At 42.2% G+C, this 21,607-nt stretch overlaps 2 protein-coding genes across 4 annotated transcripts in view; one reads left to right on the top strand and one right to left on the bottom strand.

Moving 5' to 3' along the window:
- Positions 1–1,879, top strand: part of LOC129720809 (27 kDa glycoprotein-like) — a 13,036-nt gene extending 11,157 nt beyond the window's left edge. Inside the window, exons 3-7 of one of the 2 annotated variants that reach the window (XM_055672568.1) lie at positions 46–498; positions 562–709; positions 768–889; positions 1,119–1,149; positions 1,211–1,879. In XM_055672568.1, the coding sequence (XP_055528543.1) occupies positions 46–498; positions 562–709; positions 768–882 (716 nt within the window). In that variant the 3' untranslated portion in view covers positions 883–889; positions 1,119–1,149; positions 1,211–1,879. Of the gene's footprint in view, positions 1–45; positions 499–561; positions 710–767; positions 890–1,118; positions 1,150–1,210 lie in introns of those variants that run through there. The other variant, XM_055672569.1, reaches the window with a different exon arrangement.
- Positions 1,279–21,607, bottom strand: LOC129720807 (uncharacterized). 2 transcript variants are annotated; one of them, XM_055672566.1, is made up of 6 exons: positions 21,267–21,607; positions 8,653–13,630; positions 7,911–8,587; positions 7,720–7,846; positions 5,691–7,658; positions 1,279–5,292 (listed from the first exon to the last, which is right to left on the bottom strand). In XM_055672566.1, the coding sequence occupies exons 2-6, from the start codon at positions 13,571–13,573 to the stop codon at positions 4,463–4,465; spliced, it is 8,523 nt and encodes a 2,840-aa protein (XP_055528541.1). In that variant the 5' UTR covers positions 13,574–13,630; positions 21,267–21,607; the 3' UTR covers positions 1,279–4,462. The 2 variants fall into 2 exon arrangements, with proteins under 2 accessions (XP_055528541.1, XP_055528542.1); XM_055672567.1 differs by lacking the exon at positions 21,267–21,607 and adding an exon at positions 20,927–21,195.

Here is a 21,607-nt window from a genome sequence, read left to right as displayed (position 1 = left end):
GTCTTTATTCTTCCACGATGCACGTATTTTTAACCATTGTATTAGCACCCCAGTTTATCCTCGGTTTCGGAACGTACCAATTTGACAAGAAACTTTTGACATATGAAGTATCGTCAATCGATACATCGGATCGAATTGTAAACTATGACGAAATCGGAAAAGCTGTAAAGGATAAATGTGTCAAAGCTAGCGACACAGGAGCTCCCTACGAGCAGGTTAAACAAAGTACCCGGGATCTCTCCAATTGCTGGAAAGAACTAGTCGATGTGTATGATTTCGTCCGAGAAGTCGAAGAGGCTAAACCGACTGGTAATTTTCACACCGTATTCAACAAGTACTGCCGCAAACAAAACACCCTGCTAGAGTGCATAAACACCTTTACGAACACGCTCGATCCCTATTTGGATAATGAAGAGAAACGACACAAAGGACAGATAGTGGATTTGTTCAGACATTTGCTGAACTTTAACTGTGATAATGATGGTGACCAAATGACGCGTGAGAGAGTATTCTTTACTTGTTGTTTGAACCAATTTCACTCAAATAATCTAAACTTTCTAGTATTCATCACTGGGAAGGGGCCGGAATGTTTCAAAGAGCAAAAAGACGACTTGATCCAGTGCGTGAACGGGACCTTCACCAGGCATTCTCTGGACGATAATATGACAACTACAACGGTTCCGTTGGTCATTGGTCCAAATCAGTACGAGTAAGTAGATGGCGTCTCGTGAGTTTGATCAGATTCCAATTTTTATTTGATATTGTAGAACCCTTCACACATTGCAGGCCTATTTAGTAAGGGAACTGAAGCAGTGCCAGGAGTCAACCCCAGCTACTTTTGGGAATGTTTTACACATCCATGATGAAGGGTTCACCATGTGATCCGAAGGTATGCTTCTGGAGCATTCAAAACAAACATTCTCCTTCTCACGACAGCTCTCGACTTTAGTAGTTTTTGGTGTTCATCTATTTGATATCTCTTTACGTAGAAAATGAATTTGACCTTTTGCAATTGACAATTAGACAATTAGAATTGAACTTATACAGTTCCAATTAACTTTCACGAGCTGATTGATGGCCAAAAATTGTAATTGTAATTGTTTTTTTTTAATTTACAGATAAAGCACAGTCGCAGATAAACTTCATCAGGTTAAATGCCTTTTCTGATTAGATCCTCATTGTAAATGAGTTTTTTTTCAACCATCCATAGGTACCAAGAACACGTTTTTCAATCTCAGAGAGAGGCGGTCATCCACGGCAAAAGAAAGTCGGAGCCGATTTACCATAGTTCTTTGAAATACTTTGTAATACATTTTTACTCTATTATCGTGTTAATGTTTTATTGTAGTCGATATCAGTTAATTCATATGCTGTACTGATTAAAATAATCATACCACGTTTCTACACGCACTCATCCGCGTACGCCGAATCACGCCGGCTTAGCTAGTTACGCGCTTACCCACAGGCCAACTTCCTTTCATCGATTCGATTACATTGTACAACGAACATTCAGCATAGCAATACCTACTAAACGGTGCGCTTTCTCATGTAGTAATAACAAAATTATACGAAAGAATACTTTAAATCATCATTCGAATCTCGTCCGTTTTTTACTGCGCGGTTTTCCAGACACAATCACACTAGTGAAACTGAAACGTTATTTTAACTGAAACAATGGCAAATAAAACACGGCTTCGAAATGTTTTGCGTTAGGTCAAATGTTGAAGTTTTTTTTCACTTTATGTTCTCAACAGACAGCTGTTATTGTTGTTCGGTTTGGTAAATGTGGGTAATTACTAGTGATAATTAGCAGTGGTAATTTCTTTTTTTGATATTCTAAACGTCAATTGGGATAAATGGTTGTAAAGTTGCTTGTTTGCAGCTTGTCACATTTAGCACTAGGTATGCTTAAAAACGACGATTTTTTTCAGTTTAAATGCTTTGTTTTCTCATCGCTGTCCTGCAATGCAGCTTCGAAAAAGTTTAGTTCTAACTTCTATTGTATGTGTGGCTAATAAATTATGATAGTTGCTAATCGCTACACTTGCATGCGGTCTAACATTATGTTGTAGGTAATTAGATAAAACGTCTGTATTTTTCGATTTAAACACTCACTGCATTGTTTTTACTTATTGTGGTGTGACATGTGTATTTCTTTTGTATTCTTGTTAGGAATAAACTTTAATTGTTCTACGTTGAAGCACTGCCACTAATTTTTTTATTAGTTGCAATATATTTCGTTTAGTTTCAATGCAGTCGACAATTCAATGTCTATATTTGTTATTATTTGCGGGATAGTGTTATTTATTGATTTATTGTGCCATACTTTCAGCACTAGCGAGAAGCACAGCTACTGTTCTTCTTTCGTTATTAAATATCTAAAACCTAAAACAATAGAGTAAACAAAATTTACATAGACAACTCAGATTCAACAAAAAGTCATTGCACGGTTTGGATGGGTGTTTTAATGCGTTCGTCAATTCGATTTGCGCAGATGTTTTAGTGAACGAACAAAAATACTAAATGTTGTAGCAGTATAAACATATGTACTTCGATCGCAAAGTGACCATTGATTGGCTAATCAAAAGTACTGCACTGCCGCTCATAGCAAGTCCGTCCCATTTGCGTTTTGGTGCTGACGAGAAAACAGCAATTGAAAATCGAAACGCTTTGGGTGGAATTTGGCACTCAAATGCTTTTTCAATCAAAACCATCAACAGAAATTAGTACTGCAATGACAATCTAACACTTTTACATCATAAAACTTGTATAAACACCGAAATTTGACTAAAATTTGTTGAAAATCATAAGCTGGGACTCACATGCGATTACTTTTACGGTACGTAGCCAGAATGATAGCAAGTCAGTCCCATAGCCGGCTACGACCGGTGATGAAAAACAAACTACTGCAAATCGATGGCGGTGCTATAGCTTGCGTATGGTATGAATCCATCGCTGGTCAATTCATAAATGACCTTCTCACGTGTCTTATTAAACAAGTTTTTTGTGAGAAGCATAACATAATGTACCAACTGCGCCGCTCAGAATAAAATTAGATTTTGTTTTTACATTTGATACTACTGATAAATTCGAAATCAGTGTAGGTAACTTATTCTAAATTTTCCTGAGAGCGGTCACACGGTCGTGACGGCGGACAGCTTCAACGTAGCAGTGGAAGCAAATATGAAAGAACAAATATAGCTTAGGAAAATGTTTGCTCCGTTAAAAAACAGCTAAGTAGCGTACCGAAGTATTTGATATGACTAACAAATTCTTCAAAACGAAATTCACGACAATAATGTTACAATTCTGGCCCACGTCTTTACATAAAATACGGATAAAATACGAAAAGTAGTATTTACTCAAGAATGCTTTAACTAACAATACAGTGACACACCTGAAGCGTTGATTGTCAACAACCAACAGCTGAAAGAAGCTACTGGTGGAAACTTTGTCTTGAAGAAAACATTGTACTATCAGCTAGAGCCACACGATGTAGAACGTGTAAAATTCAATCAAACCTCCTATCGAATATCACTTGGTACATCCAATTCTAAACCTGAAGACCATAAGTTGTGGTAAATATCACATTTTCCATATCCATTATTGGCTGTGGGGTTAAATTGCGAAGATTTTTGCAATGGGACCGACTTGCGATCACTCTTGCTATGGGACAAACCGACTTGCTATTTTTTTCATAGTTCCTCAGAACGAAGTATTCAAAAATATTTGTTCTATCGAAAGTAGACATAAAAAGGAATTGATTCCATAAATAAACTCAAAATTGATAAAAATGCAATTGGGACGGACTTGCCATGAGCGGCAGTGCAGATGTTGAAACAAAACGTGTAAATTTTTAAGTTAAGATTGACAGAAATTCAAACGACTTGTTCAATGTACAACAGAAGGTTTGTAAATTTTTACGTTTTGTCACAGATTTCTCAATTTTGCCTACGGGACATCAACAGGGGCTGACAGCATCTGCACTGTTGAAACTTTAACCTGCAGAATATTCGTTCACTTTTAATGTTGCTTCTTAATAATCATGGTATAGTTTATCTTGCTCATATATTTAAAAATCTAATTTCTAACGGCGACTTTTTTTCTTAGGCTGCTAACAAAATATTACCGTTTTTTTGCAGTTTGCCAGTGTTTGCTCCAAGACAGAAACAAAATATTTTATAAAATTTTATTAGGAACGTGTGGTCTATCTACAAAAAATAAAACGAAAAAACTATATTTTGAGTACAATATAGACACAGAGAGCATGATACTAATTCACAATTCTAGGCACGAAAAAAGTTTTCCATTAGAATATATAAACACTTTTCAAATAAAAAAAAGGAACATAGAACAAAAACTTTCCCAAGGAAAAAAATATATCGGAAGCACAATCTTCAGCAATCGTTTCGAAAATTAGAGAGCAGCATTTTCAGCCCCTAGAGTTAATATTACAGTGCGTTTACTGCCATTGTCCAACACCCGGCTGACTAGGATATGGTGGATAATTATAGTTGGAAGGTGGTGGCGGAGGTGGGTACGAGTGATACTGAGGATCTGTTGCAGGATAGGGGGCAGCTGCAGCTGCCGGATAATAGGGATACGCTGGAGGCGGATAGTAGCCTTGAGTTTGATACTGCGAGGCCGCTTGATAAGGATACTGGTAGGGGTTAGCTCCACTCTCCGGGATGTAGGTGGGAGGAGTCTCATAACCGCCTGCTCCAGGACTACCGGTAGCGGGATTGCTGCTAGTCACGGCTGCTGGAAGACCAGGAATTGCTGCAGTTTCAGGCCGATGGAAAGCCGAGCCATTGGAGCTGACGGTTTGAGTCGTGCAAGGGGCACCGCTTGTAGCGGATGTTGTGTAGGAAGTGTAGGGCGTAAAAGAGGGAGCACCAGCCGAGCTTGGCTGCAGCTGTTGGTAAGTAGAAGCAGTTTCGAGCGAATTAGAAATAGCTGGGGTTGTCAAATAGGTTTGAGAATGCTGCTGATTTTGAGCTGAAACGGGAGCTGAAGACCCATAGCTGTGGGACGACGATCCACGAGAATGACTTCTCACTTGGTGCTGAACTGGAGATGGCGGGAGCTGCTGATGGGGTGGTTGCTGCGGTTGTGGTGGAGGCTGTGACAAACTGGTGGACTGCTGATGGTAATAGTTAGATGAATCGGTCGGTACAGTCGATGAGTTCATTGTCGTAACCGTTGAGGATGCAGCCGAAGATGGCGGCTGATAATAGTTAGAACGATTCGCGGTTGATGTTTGGTTGATACTAGGGGATACGTACGGTGTACCTGAACACAGAGAGGAATGTGCTTGTAGTTATTTGACGGGATTACATTTCCCAAAACTACTCCAGAAGCAAAACTTACAACTAGTGTTAGTGCGTATCTGCGGTAAAGCATTCTACAAATTATTATTTTCAATGTAAATTTTTATTAAACAAATGATAAAGAAAAAACAGAGTTCATCAAATATGCTTCTAACAAATACGTATCACTTTTTCGAAAATTACCTTTTATAATTCATAAATGACATGCTAATACGAATTTCACCTCATGAGATTGGATGTGCAAACATATAATAAACCAAAATAAATGTTTGATCGAGTCTAAAAATCACTTTGCGCGCATTATAACATAAAACTACGTACTCATACCATGCCTCAAATTAAATTAAAGCTTCTACTTACCATTGAATGACGAGGACACCGGAGCTCCTACTCCGTACGGCTGCTGATGCTGTTGTGGCGGCATCGTCATTCCGCCGTACATTCCACCCGGAGCATGAGGTGCTGCTGTAGTGGCTTGTGAGGTTTGCGGAGGCGGAGGAGTTTGCTGGGGGTACATTTGCGATTGCGAATACTGATCGTAGTAACCGGTGGCGGTAGAGACCTGGGGCGGGTAAGCGGAGTAAGCTCCGGTACTGTTGACGGTTGCTGCCGGCAGTGTGTGCTGCTGTGAGGATACCGGAGTGGCAGAGCCGCTAAGTGAACTGCTGTTACTGTTTTGACTGTGGTTCATCACCACGGCGGGCGAGGGCGAAGGTGACGAGGACGCCGAGGATGACGATACCGGATGATAGGGCGATGGGTTGTTGCGTTTACTGAGTGCCTTCTTTGCCGCTTGGTAATCGTTCTTCGGTTGCTTCGAAGGCTTTTTGGCCGCGGATTTCTTTCCCCCCGAAGCAGCGGAGACCGCCTTTGGTTGATACTCCATGAAATTATCGGTGGGAGTCGGGGACCGGGTTATGTTACTCAGACAGGTCTGAAACTCATTCTGATTTTGATTGTTGATAAGAGCAGAAGTCGTTTTCTCCAGAAAGTTGAGACTTGACTCGTATTGCGATGGAGGAGGTGGCGGCGGGGCATGCGATTGGGAACCGTAGTAGGTAGCGGTACTAGAGGTACCAGTATAGGGGTTCCATGACGGTTGTTGTTGAGTATGTGTTGAGACAGCAGGTTGCTGCTGTTTATGCGACGTTCCGTATGATGATGAGTGCATGTGTTGCGGCTGGTGGAGAATAGGATTCTTTCCAGAAGCGACTGAGGAAGAATTTGACACACCATAACTTGATTGTTGATGGTGAGAAGGATACGCAGGAGATTGTGGATACTGTTGCTGATTTTGCTGTGGAAGCTGATGTGATGGAGCCTGCTGTCTGTTTGTTGTTGAATAATGATGAGTATCAGTGGCAGGTGTCGTTGCTATTTGTGCTGTTGTGGGAATACTTTGCTTGGGTTCCACGACAGGAACAGAATGAGCTGCACTTTGATTTGACGGAGCTGATGAATGGTGATTTGAATTACAATCATCGGGTGGCATTTTTGTCGGAGCAGAACCGTCCGGTGCTTTTCCCGCCTTGTGTCTGTAGTTTTTGAGCGATGACTGTGAAACTTTGGATTTTCTCTCAACCAAATTTGGTTTATAAACTACTTTTTCACGAAGAGGCGGAATTTCATCCTCTATTGTAACTGTTGCCGGTGGTTGCTGTTGGCTAGGAACTGGAATATGATTGCCAGCTTGCTGGAAGTTTTTAGTAGAACCTTGTTTTTGAGGAGCGAGTGAATAAGCCGACTGTATCATGGGAAATTTGGTGCCATGATCAGCAAGACCACCTGCTACCGCAGCATTTGAAAAAGAAGCAACACTAGCCAGTGGAATCTTTTTTCTCCTGCACCCAACCATTCCATCACGAATCTCACCTTCTTCTAGCTCATCACTCTTCATGTCACAATCTACGATTTCACCCTTCTCAGGATAATCGTCAACGTTCATAGAATCCCGCTCACTGTCTGGATCTAAAGGAACAATACTAGAATCGGATTTCTCCTCATCGTCAGAGTTGGAAGGAATGCTCAGTGAATTTCCTTCCGAACAATCGCCACCGCCAAGCTTCAAGGCCAACCCAGCGGATGCTTTCGTAGCAGTAGAAGTCACACTTGCCCTACGCCCAGCTACAGTAGCCGAAGTTAGAGGACCCGCGCCCTTTGCACCACCATCCTTATTCTGACCAACTTTGAAAGCCGTTCGGATGGCAATTATTTTACCCGTTTCTAGCTGCATGTAAATACCTTTCGGAGATTTCAGCACCATTACCTTTTGACCCGCTTTCAACACAATATTCGACTTGTCCGCTGAACTTGTCGGAATGACAACATCTATGAAAAAAACATTCGGGTTAATCGAACAAAGCGAAAACCAAACAGTAGAACAACTCACCAATCGGAAGCGTCATCTCTTGAGCAGTCATACCCTGCCTCTGCCACACTTCAGCCGGAATCCATCGTGTAGGTCGATTGCCGCCTATTGCATTCTTACCAGAGTCGCCAGCCTGCATGGGACGCACCTAGTGACAAAATATTAAGTGATCAATAAGCAATTTGCCCAGCCAATACCAGGCAGCAACTTACCGAAGCTACCGGCCGATGAATAATCGACCCATCAGGGGTTCTAATTGCCCGATAAGTCGTTCCCATAGAAGTGTACGAGTAGCTTGGTTTGGTCGCAGCTTGCTTCTCCAGCTCATAGCCTCGTTGAGCCTGTCGTTTCTCGGCGGACGAAAGTTTCTTTTCCTTTCGATCGATAAGCAAACTCTCGTGGGCAAACGGAGCCTTCGTAAGCTGCTTTGAGTAAACTTCCAGCATACTCTGCATCACCACATCGATGAACTTGTCTTTTTCATCGCTAAAGTCCTTCACTTCACTCTCTTCGCCATCATCGTAGCACAAACTAGTCACTTCCTTCATCGACAAATGAGCATCCGGATTGCATTCATCCACGATGCGATCGCTCATACCCTGCTTGTTGATCTGCCGATCGTAAATCTTTTTCTCCAAGCAATTGTCCATCACTAGTCGATACACAAAACACGGTTTCTTCTGACCATACCGGTAAACTCGACAGACGGCTTGCGTGTCATGGCAAGGATTCCAACTGGCATCGAATACCACTACCCGGTTGGCACCGACCAAATTAATACCGAGCGATCCCGCTCGTGTTGATACCAGAAAGAGATGAATATTCGGATTAGAGTTGAACTCGTTTATGAGCTTCTCCCGTTCCTGGGCGGCTGTTGAACCGTCCAAACCTGAGAATAAAAAATGCATAAAAAATCAATAGAAATTCTAAAGTTGATCAATACGGCACACTTACGGTAGTAACTAGAGTTCTTTGCCCAATGGTTCTCAGTGCCGGGAATTTTATGCTTCTGCAGAAACCGTTCAATTAGATTTAGTGTCAGCAAACTTTGACTGAAGACCAACATCCTATCACCGAGCTTGATGCTCTCCACTAGAATGTGGAAAAAGATCTCCATCTTCGGTGAACTCTCCATTAGATCGGGCACATAACCCTTCATCAGCTCGAACGCCCATTCATACGGGATTTCATCTTTGTCCTTGTCCTTATCTTTGCCATTTGCGGTTTTGTTGCTGCCTTCCTTAACACCATCTTTCGTTTCTTTCGCTTTGCACTCATCTTCGATCTTTAACAATTCGTCTTTCAGTTTAGCTTCATCGACTTCTTGCTTCGCATCGGTTGTCTCTTTGTTATTTTCTGTTTTCTGACAATCACTCACAGGCGTATCAACGACACTTTTTGTAACTTCCTGGTCATCTAATGTTTCCGACTTTACGTTCCCCTCCGTTTTAACATCTTCTAGTTTGGCTTCCTTCGAAACGTTACTGTTGTCGAGTCCGGGCTCTGTTTTGATTTCCGTTTTCACTTCTGTCTTAATTTCCTTTTTGATCTCCTCGACCTTCGTTATAAGCTTGGTATCCATATCGACTATCTCCGTAGGTTTTTCCTCTTTGACTTCCATCGGCTTGACCGGTTCTTTGAGATCTTCAAGCGAAGGTTGATCAGCGAACTGTGCGTTGGCTTGCTGTTGGGTAACGGCGGGATCAACGGGAGCACCTGGCACGGGTTCCGTAGTTTGCGGTTGCTGGTACATGTTAGGATCGACCGGAGCCATCTGAGCGGGGTCCCATTTCTGTTCCTGTTCCATTGGCGTCGATTGTTGCTGTGAACCAGGCGGTGTTCCATACTGGTTGTACTGTTGATCCATTGGCTGCTGTTGGGGTTGCTGCTGCTGCTCGGGATAACCATATTGGTTGGTATTGCCGTAGTAATTTCCATTATAATTGTTTGGTTGCTGTTGATAATAGTTATTGTTGCCCCAATAGTTTGAATTCTGATAATTATTTGATGAGTAATTGTTTTGATAGTTCTGATCGTATCCATAGCCGCCGTAACCTTGATTATAGTTGTAATCGTTACGACCGTAGTAGTTATTGCCATAGTTTTGGTATGGATCGCCGGATGGGTACTGATTTCCATAGTTGAAATTGTTCGGGTCCTGATTCATTGAGCCTTGATTGTAATTGTACGGGGCAACTGGTGGAGCGACCGGTGGAACCGGTTGATATCCTTGCTGATTTTGATAGCCGGGATACATGTTAGCCTGATGCGGTGAATAGGCTGGGTATTCTTGTTTGACCGCATTTGGATCCGGTTCAGTTTTAACGGGCGTTTCGGGAGCTGGAGCGATATCTCCTGTCTCCGGTGGTGGTGGATCTTTTTGTGTGGTGTTAGGACTAACAGTAGCAGCTGGTACCATCTTACCGTCCTTCCCAATGGCTTGACTTTTCATTGCAAGCTCCTTTTTGGTAGTTCTAGGCTTTCGAGGTGTTCCATCTTTTTTTAATGCCAACGGCTTTGGAGGTTTTGGAGCAGAGGGTTTCTTACCGGGTTTTTTCTTCTCCTTTTCCTCTTTCTTTTTCTCAGGAACAGGAGCAGGAACAGGAACTGGAACAGGTGCGGGGAGAGCGGGTAGTGCTGCGGGAGTTTTAACTGGCTGCGGAGGGGTGCCCAAAACAACCGGAGGTTTCTTTACAGGTGTTGCTGGCTCAGCTTCCTCTATTTCCAGGTCCAGATCGCGCTCGCTTTGTTTCAGGAAATTATATAAAACATCCGGGTGATTCCAAATTTTGCAGCAAACGGCGAAGGCTTTTAATGGGTTCGGAACTGCCTTCGTTCGCACAACTTCATTCATGAAAACCGAGTATAATTTACGCTGAAACTCGGTCATGCGAATCAGCAAAACGTACTCCTCTTTTTGTGGCAAGCTAGTCTGCAAAACAGAGTGAGATCGACGTTGCACAAAACCCAATAGCAGAGAATGTAGCACGTGAGCCCTATAACGCATCAGTTTGATGTCCTGCGGAGTGGAGTCGATGCACTGACCATTCTGGATGGGACGCTCAAACATGTTACTAAATTCAGTCTTTGTTCCGAGATAATTTGGCCGAACAAAGTCTACCATGCACCAATATTCTAGTAAATTGTTCTGCAATGGATATCCAGTCAGAACAATTCGTCGTTTGGATTTTATTTGCTTCAGTGCGACCGAAATGCTCGCATGCGAATTCTTGATTCGATGACCTTCGTCGCACACAACTAAATCGGGTCCAGGCTTCACCAACGCTTCGTGGATCTCGTCAAACATATTCTTCTGCTCTTCGGTAGATTCTTTCTCCTCCTCAGCGACAGTTGATTCACCTTTTTTTTTCTTCTTTTTCTTAGTCATCTTTTTCTGGCTCAGTAACCGATACATCTCGTACCCAATCAGCAAAACACCTCCGGTTTTAGCCCATTCCAGTACAACCTTGGCGCGGGACTTGAGCGTTTTATGACTGTCGTTCAGAATAAAAATTTTAAAGTTTCTCGATCTCACCTCCCCATGATTTTTCATGGCACTTGTTTCCGGATCTTCCGGCAACCAGGTATTGAATTCGTTTAACCAATTCTGCAGCGTATTGATGGGCATGATGATTAGCACCGTCTTGGAGCTCGTGTGTCTTAAAAATATATCACAGAAGCAGACCAACTGCAATGTTTTCCCAAGACCCATCGAATGGGCTAGAATGCAACCGAATCCGGTCGAAGTGTCATACCGTTCAATCGACTCGATGATATTGTCAAATAGAAAACGAACACCGCCAATCTGATGCGGCTTTATGATCCTGGCAATCTGTGGAGCAAGAAAGATATCCTCCTCGCCGTCAGCATGACCAACGTTTATCACTACTCGACCCTGTTCATCCGGAACATTGTACGAGTCATTCACGTGCAGCCCACTATTTTGTGGATCATCGTCCGAATCATCCTCCGGTTCCTCTTCGTCATCGGACAGGACGATACAATCGTCGTCCGATGAGGAATCGATCGTCACTACCTCTTTCTTCTCTGGGGGCGGCAAAATCTCCGCTTCACTGTCCTCATCCTCATCATCCTCGTCATCGTAGTCCTCTTCACTATCGATCATATCATCAAACGCCCGAACCGGTATTGAAGGAATTTGTGCAGAAAGCGATGAAGCTCCACTGCCTGTAGAAGCCTTTACTGGAGCGATACTCACCGATGGAGTCAAATTGGTCTGAATCGGACGAGCTTTCGGAGGTCTGCCACGTGTTTCGAATGGGTTCTTCACGTAGCCTACCCTCACCGGTGTGGAAGTACCCGGCTGCTGGGTTTTCAAAATTGAAGCATGGCCCTGCAAAAACTGCATCACCTTTTGCTCCGTTTTGTTAGTCTGCCGTTCCAGTGCTAATTGCCTTTGCACTTCTCGAATTATTCGTTGTTGTTCCTGAACGCGAGCCAATCGCTCCAACTCCTGCCGCTGAGCAGCTAACGTTGACGCGTCCAATTGGTTATCGTCCATGACCTCCTTGATGTTTTTTCGCAGATTTGACACCTTGCGCATTGCTGCGTCCTTTTTCGTGATTTCCAACGAAATCTCTTCGGTACATTCGAGCTCCTTCGCTCTACTGCTACTGGCATCCGTTTTGGAAACCGGCTTGACGCTAATTTCACCCATTTCTTTCAGTTTTTCGGAAATATCGAAATCCATCTGCTGCGATCCACTGGCCTGGGTAGCTACCGGTTCCTCTGGTTCGGTTGGTGGCTTCAACGGCAACGCTAATGGATCACTCTCCTCTGTTTCCTTCTTATCTGGAGGAGGCGCTTCCACGGGTGGTGAAGCAGCTCGGATTGGTTCCTGCTCGGGTTTTGGCGCAGAAGGAGAAGGTAGTTTTTCTTCTTTTACTGGTGGTTCCTTATGTTCTTCCGTTGGTGCATCCTCTTGGGACTCAACTGGCGGTAATGGTTGTGGTGTGCGTGGAGGCGTAGATCTTTGAATCTGCGGCGGTGTCGAGTCTGGCTTTGAAGGTTTGTCATCAAGCAGATTCGATATCTGAAAGGAAGATTTACTTGCATCGTTGGCAGTGACGCTGCTGCAGACTGGAGTGACTGGGGAGGAGACTGTTACCACCGGCGGTGGATCTAACGGTAAGCTGGATGGAGAAGGGTAATTTTCCCGCTTTTCAGCTTCCAGTTCTTGTTTTGATTTTTTAATCAGCACGTTATCTAATATTTCTATTTTCCGCTTGGGAGGAATCCCTGAAGCGCTATCGGTGGTGTCCTGCCCTGCACAGCTGGGCCCAATCAGCATATTCTTGTCGTCTCGAATTGAAACAGTCTTCGTCTCGACGGAAGATGGGGGTGAAAGTTTTTCCGGAGATTTGTGAAATCCCGTAGGTGCGGAAATTGAAGCGGCCGGTGGTGGAACTGATGTATTCTGGCTACTATTGGGATATGCAGGATAGCCTGCTGTTGGTGGTATCAGAGAGTGATGGCTACTCACCGGCGGATAACCACTGGCAGCAGCTGTCTGATGGTGATAAGCAGCATGACCACCGTACGGCGGTTGATGATGGTATGAATGTTGGTACGAATGGTACGGAGCATGCATGGCGTACGGGTCGTAATGGCGGGACGCAGCGGCCGCGGCTGCTGCCGCATGATGATAATAGGGATCCTTCGCATGATGATGATCTATCATTGTGGGTGGGGCCCCATAGCCGTAATGTTGAGCATAGTGGCCACCGGGAGAAGGTGTAGCTCCCGGATGCATCGGAGGTATTCCCGTCGATGGAGGTCCAACGTCACCTTCGACATCCGGTTTGCCTTCCCCACCCAGAGGACCTGGGGGATGATTACTGCCGGAACTGTCCATTGCATAGGGTTATCGATTATTTCACCGGATTAACCATTTTAATTATTCTACAAATATCTAAAAGAGAGAAAAACAGAACATAATTTAAAATGCCATTCAATATTGAGCATCAAAATGAGCCTCCCAACCACCCACGGCTGGATTGGGACAAAACGAGGGAGGAGGTCTGCAATCGAATTCAACTGAATTGGTTTACTTTGCTCTCTTTCTATGTACAAATGACGAGAAGTGCCGTATGACGATTGCCGTTCCATCCAGCGCTATACATATGTGAAATATTTCATCCATGCGCATTTCCACATTTTACCAGAACCAGTGCTGGGATTATCATCGACTGAAAGGACAACAGATGCATTTCTGTCGGGGGTTTGAATATATTATAGTTTATCAGTTAGGATTTGCACATTGGGCGCACGGACCTCAGAGTGATGACTGACCAACCGGTAGACAAAATGATGACAACCGTTCTCTGTAGACGAACTAAAAAACACCTCATAACTGCAGCAACACATAACGAAAACGATTCCGACGACAGGTGATGACGATGACGATGATGGCTGTGTTTGCATATTTGATATTTATATATACATATAAATAGGTAGAAACCTACCTATAGTGATACAATAAGTTGCGGGCGAAGCGAATTAAATAAGCCAGACTGCAATATAATAATGCTAGGTAGAGCAATTATTTCCGAAAAATTGTATTAACATTTGCAATGCGTGGTCTTTTGTTTTGTGGGCTGGCAAAGCTGTAAACACGAGTCGCCTGTTTGTGACCACAGTGCGACAGAGTCTAGTAACTCAGAGACGGGTTGAATAGAGCGGCGGTGCCAGAAGCTATGGAGGTGCTGTTTGTGCGATATTCTCTGGAAGGTTCTTCGATGGGAAAACAGTTCTCGGAATTTGAGAGCTACCGTGAAAGCATCATGTTTTTCGCAATCTTTGTGAATGATTCAAGATGAAAATAAGATTGTCATAAATAGATTTTTCTATTATTATGAGTCGAAAGACAAAATGCTATTATTAACAAAAATTTATAGACAACATTACAAAAAATATTAACAAAAATCCAATTTGAATCTTCGAATTAGAATGGTTAATTTTTTCAATGGCTGGTAATCATTTCCAATTAAGTCTAAATGTCTACAACAAATAATATTTTGTCTTCTTCAATTGATTTTCTGTCCATCGTTTTTTAAATGCGAAAGGGGGCTCCCAAGTTCACCAACAGTTATTTTCGAACTGGTCCTTGGATCCACAGGAATATGAAATGTGAAAGTCTGGAAAAATCGTCCAAAAAAGTACTCGACATCCCAAATTCCTCCTAACGCCTCCACGAGGCTCCCAATTGTTGCACAGAAGTGCAAGTTCTAAAATGACGTCTGTCTATGTGGAATGTGAAAATCGCATTCGAAATTTGATTTTCAAGCAAAGAAATAAAATTCAAAATTTCGAAAATGAGAACCATTCCATGTCCATATTTTGTCTGTACTTGTAACGCTCGTCAAATCTCTACGCTATTCGCTGGTAAACGGCAGTTTTAACATTTATTCGTACCATCACTAGGTAGACACAACCCCAGTGACTAAAACTAAGACTAAAATTAAGAAACAAATGAAACAGACAAAACGCCAGTGCATTCGGCCCATGGCAGCTTGCCTTCAGTTTCTTGAGCGTCCTACATTTCCACCAAGCTCGTTGCGCGCCTCTACGTCTTGTACCGGCCGGATTCGAGACGAACACTGTTTTTTAGAGGATTGATTGTTGTCTGGCATTCATACAACATGTCCCGCCCATTGTACCTTTTCAACTTTAGTGACTTTCTGGATAGTGGACTCTCCGTAGAATTGCGCCAGCTCGTGGATCATTCTGCGCCGTCATAAAACACCCACACATACTCCGCCTAAAATGGTTCAAAGCACGCGACGTTTGGGGGCGAAGTTTGCCAGACCTCAACCTGCAGTTGTTTGCTAGACCTTCTTCTCTGCTGCAGTTGTTGTCTGACATTACCAATCCATGATACACGAATTCGTCAACTACCCCTAACTACGCTGAAGCCTCTGCGATCCCTATCGATATCGGTTCTCCCTGCTAACAGAATTTTGGTCTTCTACGTATTCACCTTCAATCCAACCTTTTCTGCTTTACGTTTCAGGTTGGTGTACTGTCCAGCAACCGCCTGGAACGTCCTTCCGACGAGGTCCACGTCGTCAGCAAAGCAGTTAAACTGGCTGGATTTATTGAAGATCGTGCTCCGCATACTAAAGGCCAAATTTACCCCAGCGTAAAAATTTGGTCCGTTGACTGCAATACAACGAGCCACAACAGAATGTCTATCCACAAAACCGAGTTGATAATAAATACTCATAAACCTAAACCTGATTTGTTATTCTTGAACTGCTTCCTAGCATCCTTAACTTCGTGTGGGGGAAGGCGGTATGTCTCCCTCATCCGCTGTGCTGACGAAGTCGTTCCTCCTACCGTCTTGGTCCTCTGCCTCTACATCATTCAGGTGTTCATTGTAGTGCTGCTTCCACCTGTCGATCACCTCACGTTCATCCGTCAAGACTCCACCATCTTTATTCCGACACATTTCAGCTCGCGGCACAAAGCCTGCGCGGGGTGCGTTTAGTTTCTTGTAGATTCTACGTGTTTCTTGAGAACGATACAGCTGCTCCATTTCTTCACACTCCAGTTCTTGCAGGCGGGGCTTTTCGTCCCGGAAGATGGGTCTGCTGTCTTCGTTTCTGTTTGTATCGACTCACGTTATGATGGGTCCTTTGCAGCATCAATGCCCACGCTGCGTTGTTGATAACTGCTTTCACAGTACCCCAGCAGTCTTCCACAGGGGCTTAGGTAAACTCTCCCTTATCAGGCAACGCTGCCTCACTGCTTTGCGCGTAGCTACTTAGTAGCGACTTCAAGAAGTTTGATTCGCTCCATCGTCCGCTAGTGACGGACGATGGTAGCGGATGTTGTTGATAACCGAAACTCTTCGGCGTACTTTGAGATAACGGACAGAATCGACGTTTGCAACGACAGGTTTGAACGTCGATAATATCCGGGAAGTGCCTTCCGTCGCAGTGATGCCACATATACAGATTTATCTGCATTTATTCAGATTTTTTGCGTATTTTTTATACAGATATCTGCATATATAGATTACAGATTTTCTGGAAATAATACTAAACTAACTCAAATGCGGTTGAGCTTGTCGGAGGTTTTATTATATTCATATGCAGTAGAGACAAATGACCACCGTGGTTAAAATTCCTCAAAAAAAAGTGGTACGCATAAACGTGTGCATGAATGAGTCACGGGATAAATGTTAAAAAAGCTATAATGCTTTTTTTAGAGAAGGATATGTCCACTGAAATTTTAAAAAATCTGCATATGTATGAAGATTTTTTTAAATTTTATCAAGGTGACAAGATTTTTGAGCTCCAAAATACAGATGAAAATGTGGCATCACTGTTCCGTCATTCAAAACTTAATCGATTTGTGTTTCAGTCTATTGTGGCGATCTTCAGTTGTACCGATATGGGAGGCTATGCTGTAAGTAGGTACTGCGTATGGCCAAATTTTTGGAAGCTTTTTTTTTTACTTTATTAAGATGGCTTTCAGCCACAGGCTGGTTCGCCACCATATTTTTGGAAGCGGCGAAGTCAATGAGTCGAAGGTTTTCGTTCGTACGGTTGGCTTCTAAGGGTTGCACCAACCGCAGGTCTTGCAAGAGGACCATCGTGACTGCACTGGTTAGAATCCAATGCTGGGTCCAGGACTTTAATCGGCCGCCCCTAACATGGAGAACAGACGCTGTTTTGAGCCGCACCATCTTGGTGAACAGACGCTCAGGTTGGTGAAGCATTTCCTCTTCCGCAAAAAAAAAATAAAAAAACAGCTATAAACCAGAAAAAATACCAAGAGAAAACTATATCAAATTTAATTTAGAATTCATAAAAACTCTTGTAGATGTAGCATTGTAGTGGTCCCCGTGGTTCTGTGGTCAGCGATGTCGGTCGGCTAGCTCTCCCACACGGTTGTGATATCGGGTTCGATTCCCGATCAGGTCAAGAAACTTTTCGAGCTGGAAATTTTCTCGAATCAGCACTGGGGCACGGTGTGTCGTTGTACTTATCCTACAACATGCAAAATGTGCCGAAAACAATATCAATAACGAATTCTCTCAACTAATCTAGTTGATCGAGACCGCTATCAGCTCTCCAAGCTAGCGTGCGATATTGTTTAGATGTAGCATTGTAACATTGAACACTTCGAAAGGCTTAAAAAAATTAAAGAAGTCAGCTCAAAATGATTTCGAAACGTCTCTGAAGGCAAACAAAAATAGAAATGATGGTTCAAGCCGTTCGAAATATAGACAAAGATTGCTTCTTATGTACAAAAGGAACAGAAGACTTAAAAACTTCTGAAAAAAAAAACGGATTGAGCAAACTAGGTATTCCGAATCAACTGAGAATGCTTGAAAACGCTCCTATAATTCAGAAAAAGAAATAAAAAAAAAGTGCTCCTAATTTGGTTTAAATTAATTAGGGAATTCTAACGAGAGAAAAGAGCCAACAAGAAAAGGGCAAAGCAAAAATTCACTCCAAATTTAGTTATAAGTGATTCTATTCATCAATGAAACTGATTCCGAAGAGTTACAACAAAGTTTTTAATAAATGATTTCAAATTATCCTAAAAAACCTATAAGTACTAGAAAGAGAAAACAAAAAAAAAAAAGAAATCTATCCTATTTTACTCGAAATTTTTAAGCGATTCTCAACATGTTTGAAGAACTTCTCCAAAAAACGAGGAGGTCACGGAATCCAAATTATCTTAAATATAGCTGACAATGACTCTAGAACCAGAGTATCTGTAAAATTTTTATTGTAGGCTAATGTAGTTTTCTGGCAGATTTCCATTTTTTTTGGAAATATATCGTATCCACGTGGACGTTATCATAACCCTCTTACCCTTCCAGGGACATTTGCGTGGACAGCCCCCTTTCAATCTTTAGCGGGCATTATTTCATGTTCTAATATAAACATTTCTGATTTTTTCTTTTCGTTGTTCGTTTAAGGTCTTCTTCATCCTATCTTAAATTTTTCAACTTGAGTTAGTACTGGCAAAAAAAATTTAAAATCCAATTCGCTGATTTCCCTGAAATTGAACAATTGTTGCCCTGATATCTTGAGTACTCAACACAAAACATCTTTCAATCTTTTTTATGCATATTGGTTGGTTTCAGAGCAGTAAACCTTTTAACCCTTTATAAGGCAGTGGCAACTATATTGCCATCAACAAACTATAATTTTTTCGCTGCACTAAGAACATTGTTTTTAAATTTGGCTTAACCTAAGCTTTCCAAATGTGTCTTCGAACACTTCTAGGACTGCTAGAAGTGTACAATATTCATTTTGGGTTCATTTTTATGTAAACAAACCGTGATTTCAAAACGTCTTTAAGAAATTCATTTTGAATTTGGTGAAAATCCAACAAATTAGTAAGTTTTTCACCAGAAACTTTCTATTTAAGACCTACTATGTTAGATTATGCAGTTTTTTTTTGTTAAAATGCATGGTGTGGATGACAAATTTCAAATTTCTTATTAATTTTTTTTTTTCAGGATACCACTTGAATAATTTTTTATTTCGATCTTTCCCATGCAAAATAAATGAAGTCCTACTGTTACATTCTAGTAACTATGATGTTTCATTTTTTTATAATCACAAAAAAGCAAGCTTACAATCTAGCTGCAAATAAATTGCTTCCATCGTTTTTGGGGTTAACCCTCTCTCTACCATGGTTACTCTAGAGCACCATGGGCTCAGATGCGAAAAGTCCTTTGAAATGTTTACCAATACTACTCAAAATGCATCAATATTTTTTTTAACAATATACTGATTGTTCAAGAACATATTTATGCATTTTGAGTAGGATTGGTAAACATTTCTGAAGACTTTTTGCATCCAAACCTATGGTGCACTAGAGTAACCATGGTAAAGAGAGGGTTAACGGACATTGGCAACTATATTGCCACTAACATTGTGCGGTTAACGGGCAGTGGCAACTATATTGCCACCAATTTTTTCAAATGATTCAATAGTGAATTTTTTAACAAAGGTGCAGATGTGTTGTTCCTCCTGTAAGGAATACGTTTTACTGAAGTTTATGTTGATTCCTTGCGTAGTTTCCACGGCCTTATAAAGGGTTAAACAAAGATTTTATATTTTTAGATGATTTTTTTAACGTCGTGCGCATTTAAGGGTTAGGGAATACCCCTCGTATGTGGTCCCGCGACGATACTAGTCCAATGAGACAGTCGATATATATGTTAAAATCCCGGTTCAGTAGAGGCTGTTCATGTGTTAGGGTTGTCCTGCATACTAATTATTGGCTACAGAGTTTGTGTCCAGTAAACAAAAATATCAAGTTTCGATAGCGGAATGTTAGCTCCTATAGGCTTTACTCATTAGGGAAACCGTAATTATCTCTAAGAAATTCATTTTTAATAATGACTTTGATCTCAAATTTCAGCAAAAACACATCTTTTCAAACGTTACTAAGCTAATTTACAATAATCATATAATTAAACATGACAGTTATTAAGCTGTCTGCTTACAGTTAAGCGGGCAGCTAACGATAATCTATTGATAACATCGATAAGGGTACCTTAGACACTATTTTTAGAGCTATGAAAACAGATTGAGGGCCTCTGCTAATTTCTCGTCCCTTAACGCTTATCCTGCCTCTCGCTCTGTGCTTTGACAACTTTCCGATTTGCATCTTTCGATCAATTTCGCAATGACTTGAGATGCACTCCTCGCTAGGCGCTTTGCGCATAGATACACGACCACCAGCGCAGTGTGCAGTTTCACGGAATGGCAACCAGCAAATAAAGATTCAGCATGCCCTTGCCAACCACATCAAATACAATTCGCTCTGTTATCATGATTCGAGCAAACAAAATGCAATCATTTAGTTCTCCCGTTCTGGGATAAACAATAATTGATTTTTGGCCTCCATTTCAAAATGTTCTGCCACTCGCTAGATGCAGTTGTTTTATCCTGCTCGCTATTGTCTGATTATGTTACTTTTCTTGTTGTGTTGCCACACTCAGAAAGCAACGAATTTCATTAAATATTCACCAACCAACCGCAACAAAATGAATATTGATCTGCTTTTTTTTTGAAAAATATGAAACTCAAAAGAGTGAGCACATAAACACATTACAAACATCCCACAAAACGAGAGCCCTTTGCCGTGGACTGGTTTGTCTGCTGTGCTAGTGCTTCTTACTAGTGGCGCTCATTGTGTGTCCCGGGGAACTTGCTGCGCTAGCGCTACATACCCAGAGTGGTAATGCCAATTTCGAGGCAACTCCCCATCATCAGCAGCACAGTACAACCGCGGTCAGCATCCAGGGCTCCATTTTGCTATGTCCCCACAACTGGGATTGAATCACTAACAATGGCACTTTCTGTAAAACCTGAATGCAGTTCTCCGATCTGAGGGTAATCTTTCAATGTTTTATTCTACACAGCGGAGCTCGTTTCTTGCCGATTTCTGCACACGGACATTTTTTCACCACCGTCATTCGCTACCGCAAGCAAGTCAAGAACAAAATCCAATCGACCGTGAATGGAGACTAAAGAGAAAAAATAGGCACGAACTTTAAACTGAATTTTTACCTCCAAAGGAGCTTTTTTCCGATGAAAAACACCCACAATCGATAGCGCACTTTGCCGTCAAACTTTTGCAGATCTCTTCCACCGAACACAAAACAGTTTTTCACAGATTAATTCACTTTTTCACAACGATTCAGCACAATTTCAAAGGCAGCCATTAAAACGAACAGCGTTTCTTTACTCTTGCTGCTTCTCTTTTAGCTTTCTCACCGTCTCCGATCCTGCTGCCAATGCTGCTGCTGCTGATGCTTTTGCTTACTTTGCTGTACATTGACGGCGTTGACGCACGGCAAACTCGTCTTCCTTTGCCGAACACGAAGAGCTGCTCTTTTCGACTGCGGCGG

Source organism: Wyeomyia smithii, chromosome 2 (genome assembly GCF_029784165.1).
Source record: "Wyeomyia smithii strain HCP4-BCI-WySm-NY-G18 chromosome 2, ASM2978416v1, whole genome shotgun sequence".
In the NCBI taxonomy this organism is placed as follows: domain Eukaryota; kingdom Metazoa; phylum Arthropoda; class Insecta; order Diptera; family Culicidae; genus Wyeomyia; species Wyeomyia smithii.
This window is presented reverse-complemented; position numbering and strand designations above follow the sequence as displayed.

Bases quoted from the DNA above. Each gene is read 5' to 3' on its own strand.
- LOC129720807 (XM_055672566.1), bottom strand. From the start codon at position 13,573: ATGGACAGTTCCGGCAGTAATCATCCCCCAGGTCCTCTGGGTGGGGAA. The intron at 7,847-7,910 runs GTAAGTTGCTGC...TTTTGTCACTAG, and splicing joins TTCATCGGCCGGTAGCTTCG to GTGCGTCCCATGCAGGCTGG. The intron at 7,659-7,719 runs GTGAGTTGTTCT...TTTTTTTCATAG, and splicing joins AGAGATGACGCTTCCGATTG to ATGTTGTCATTCCGACAAGT.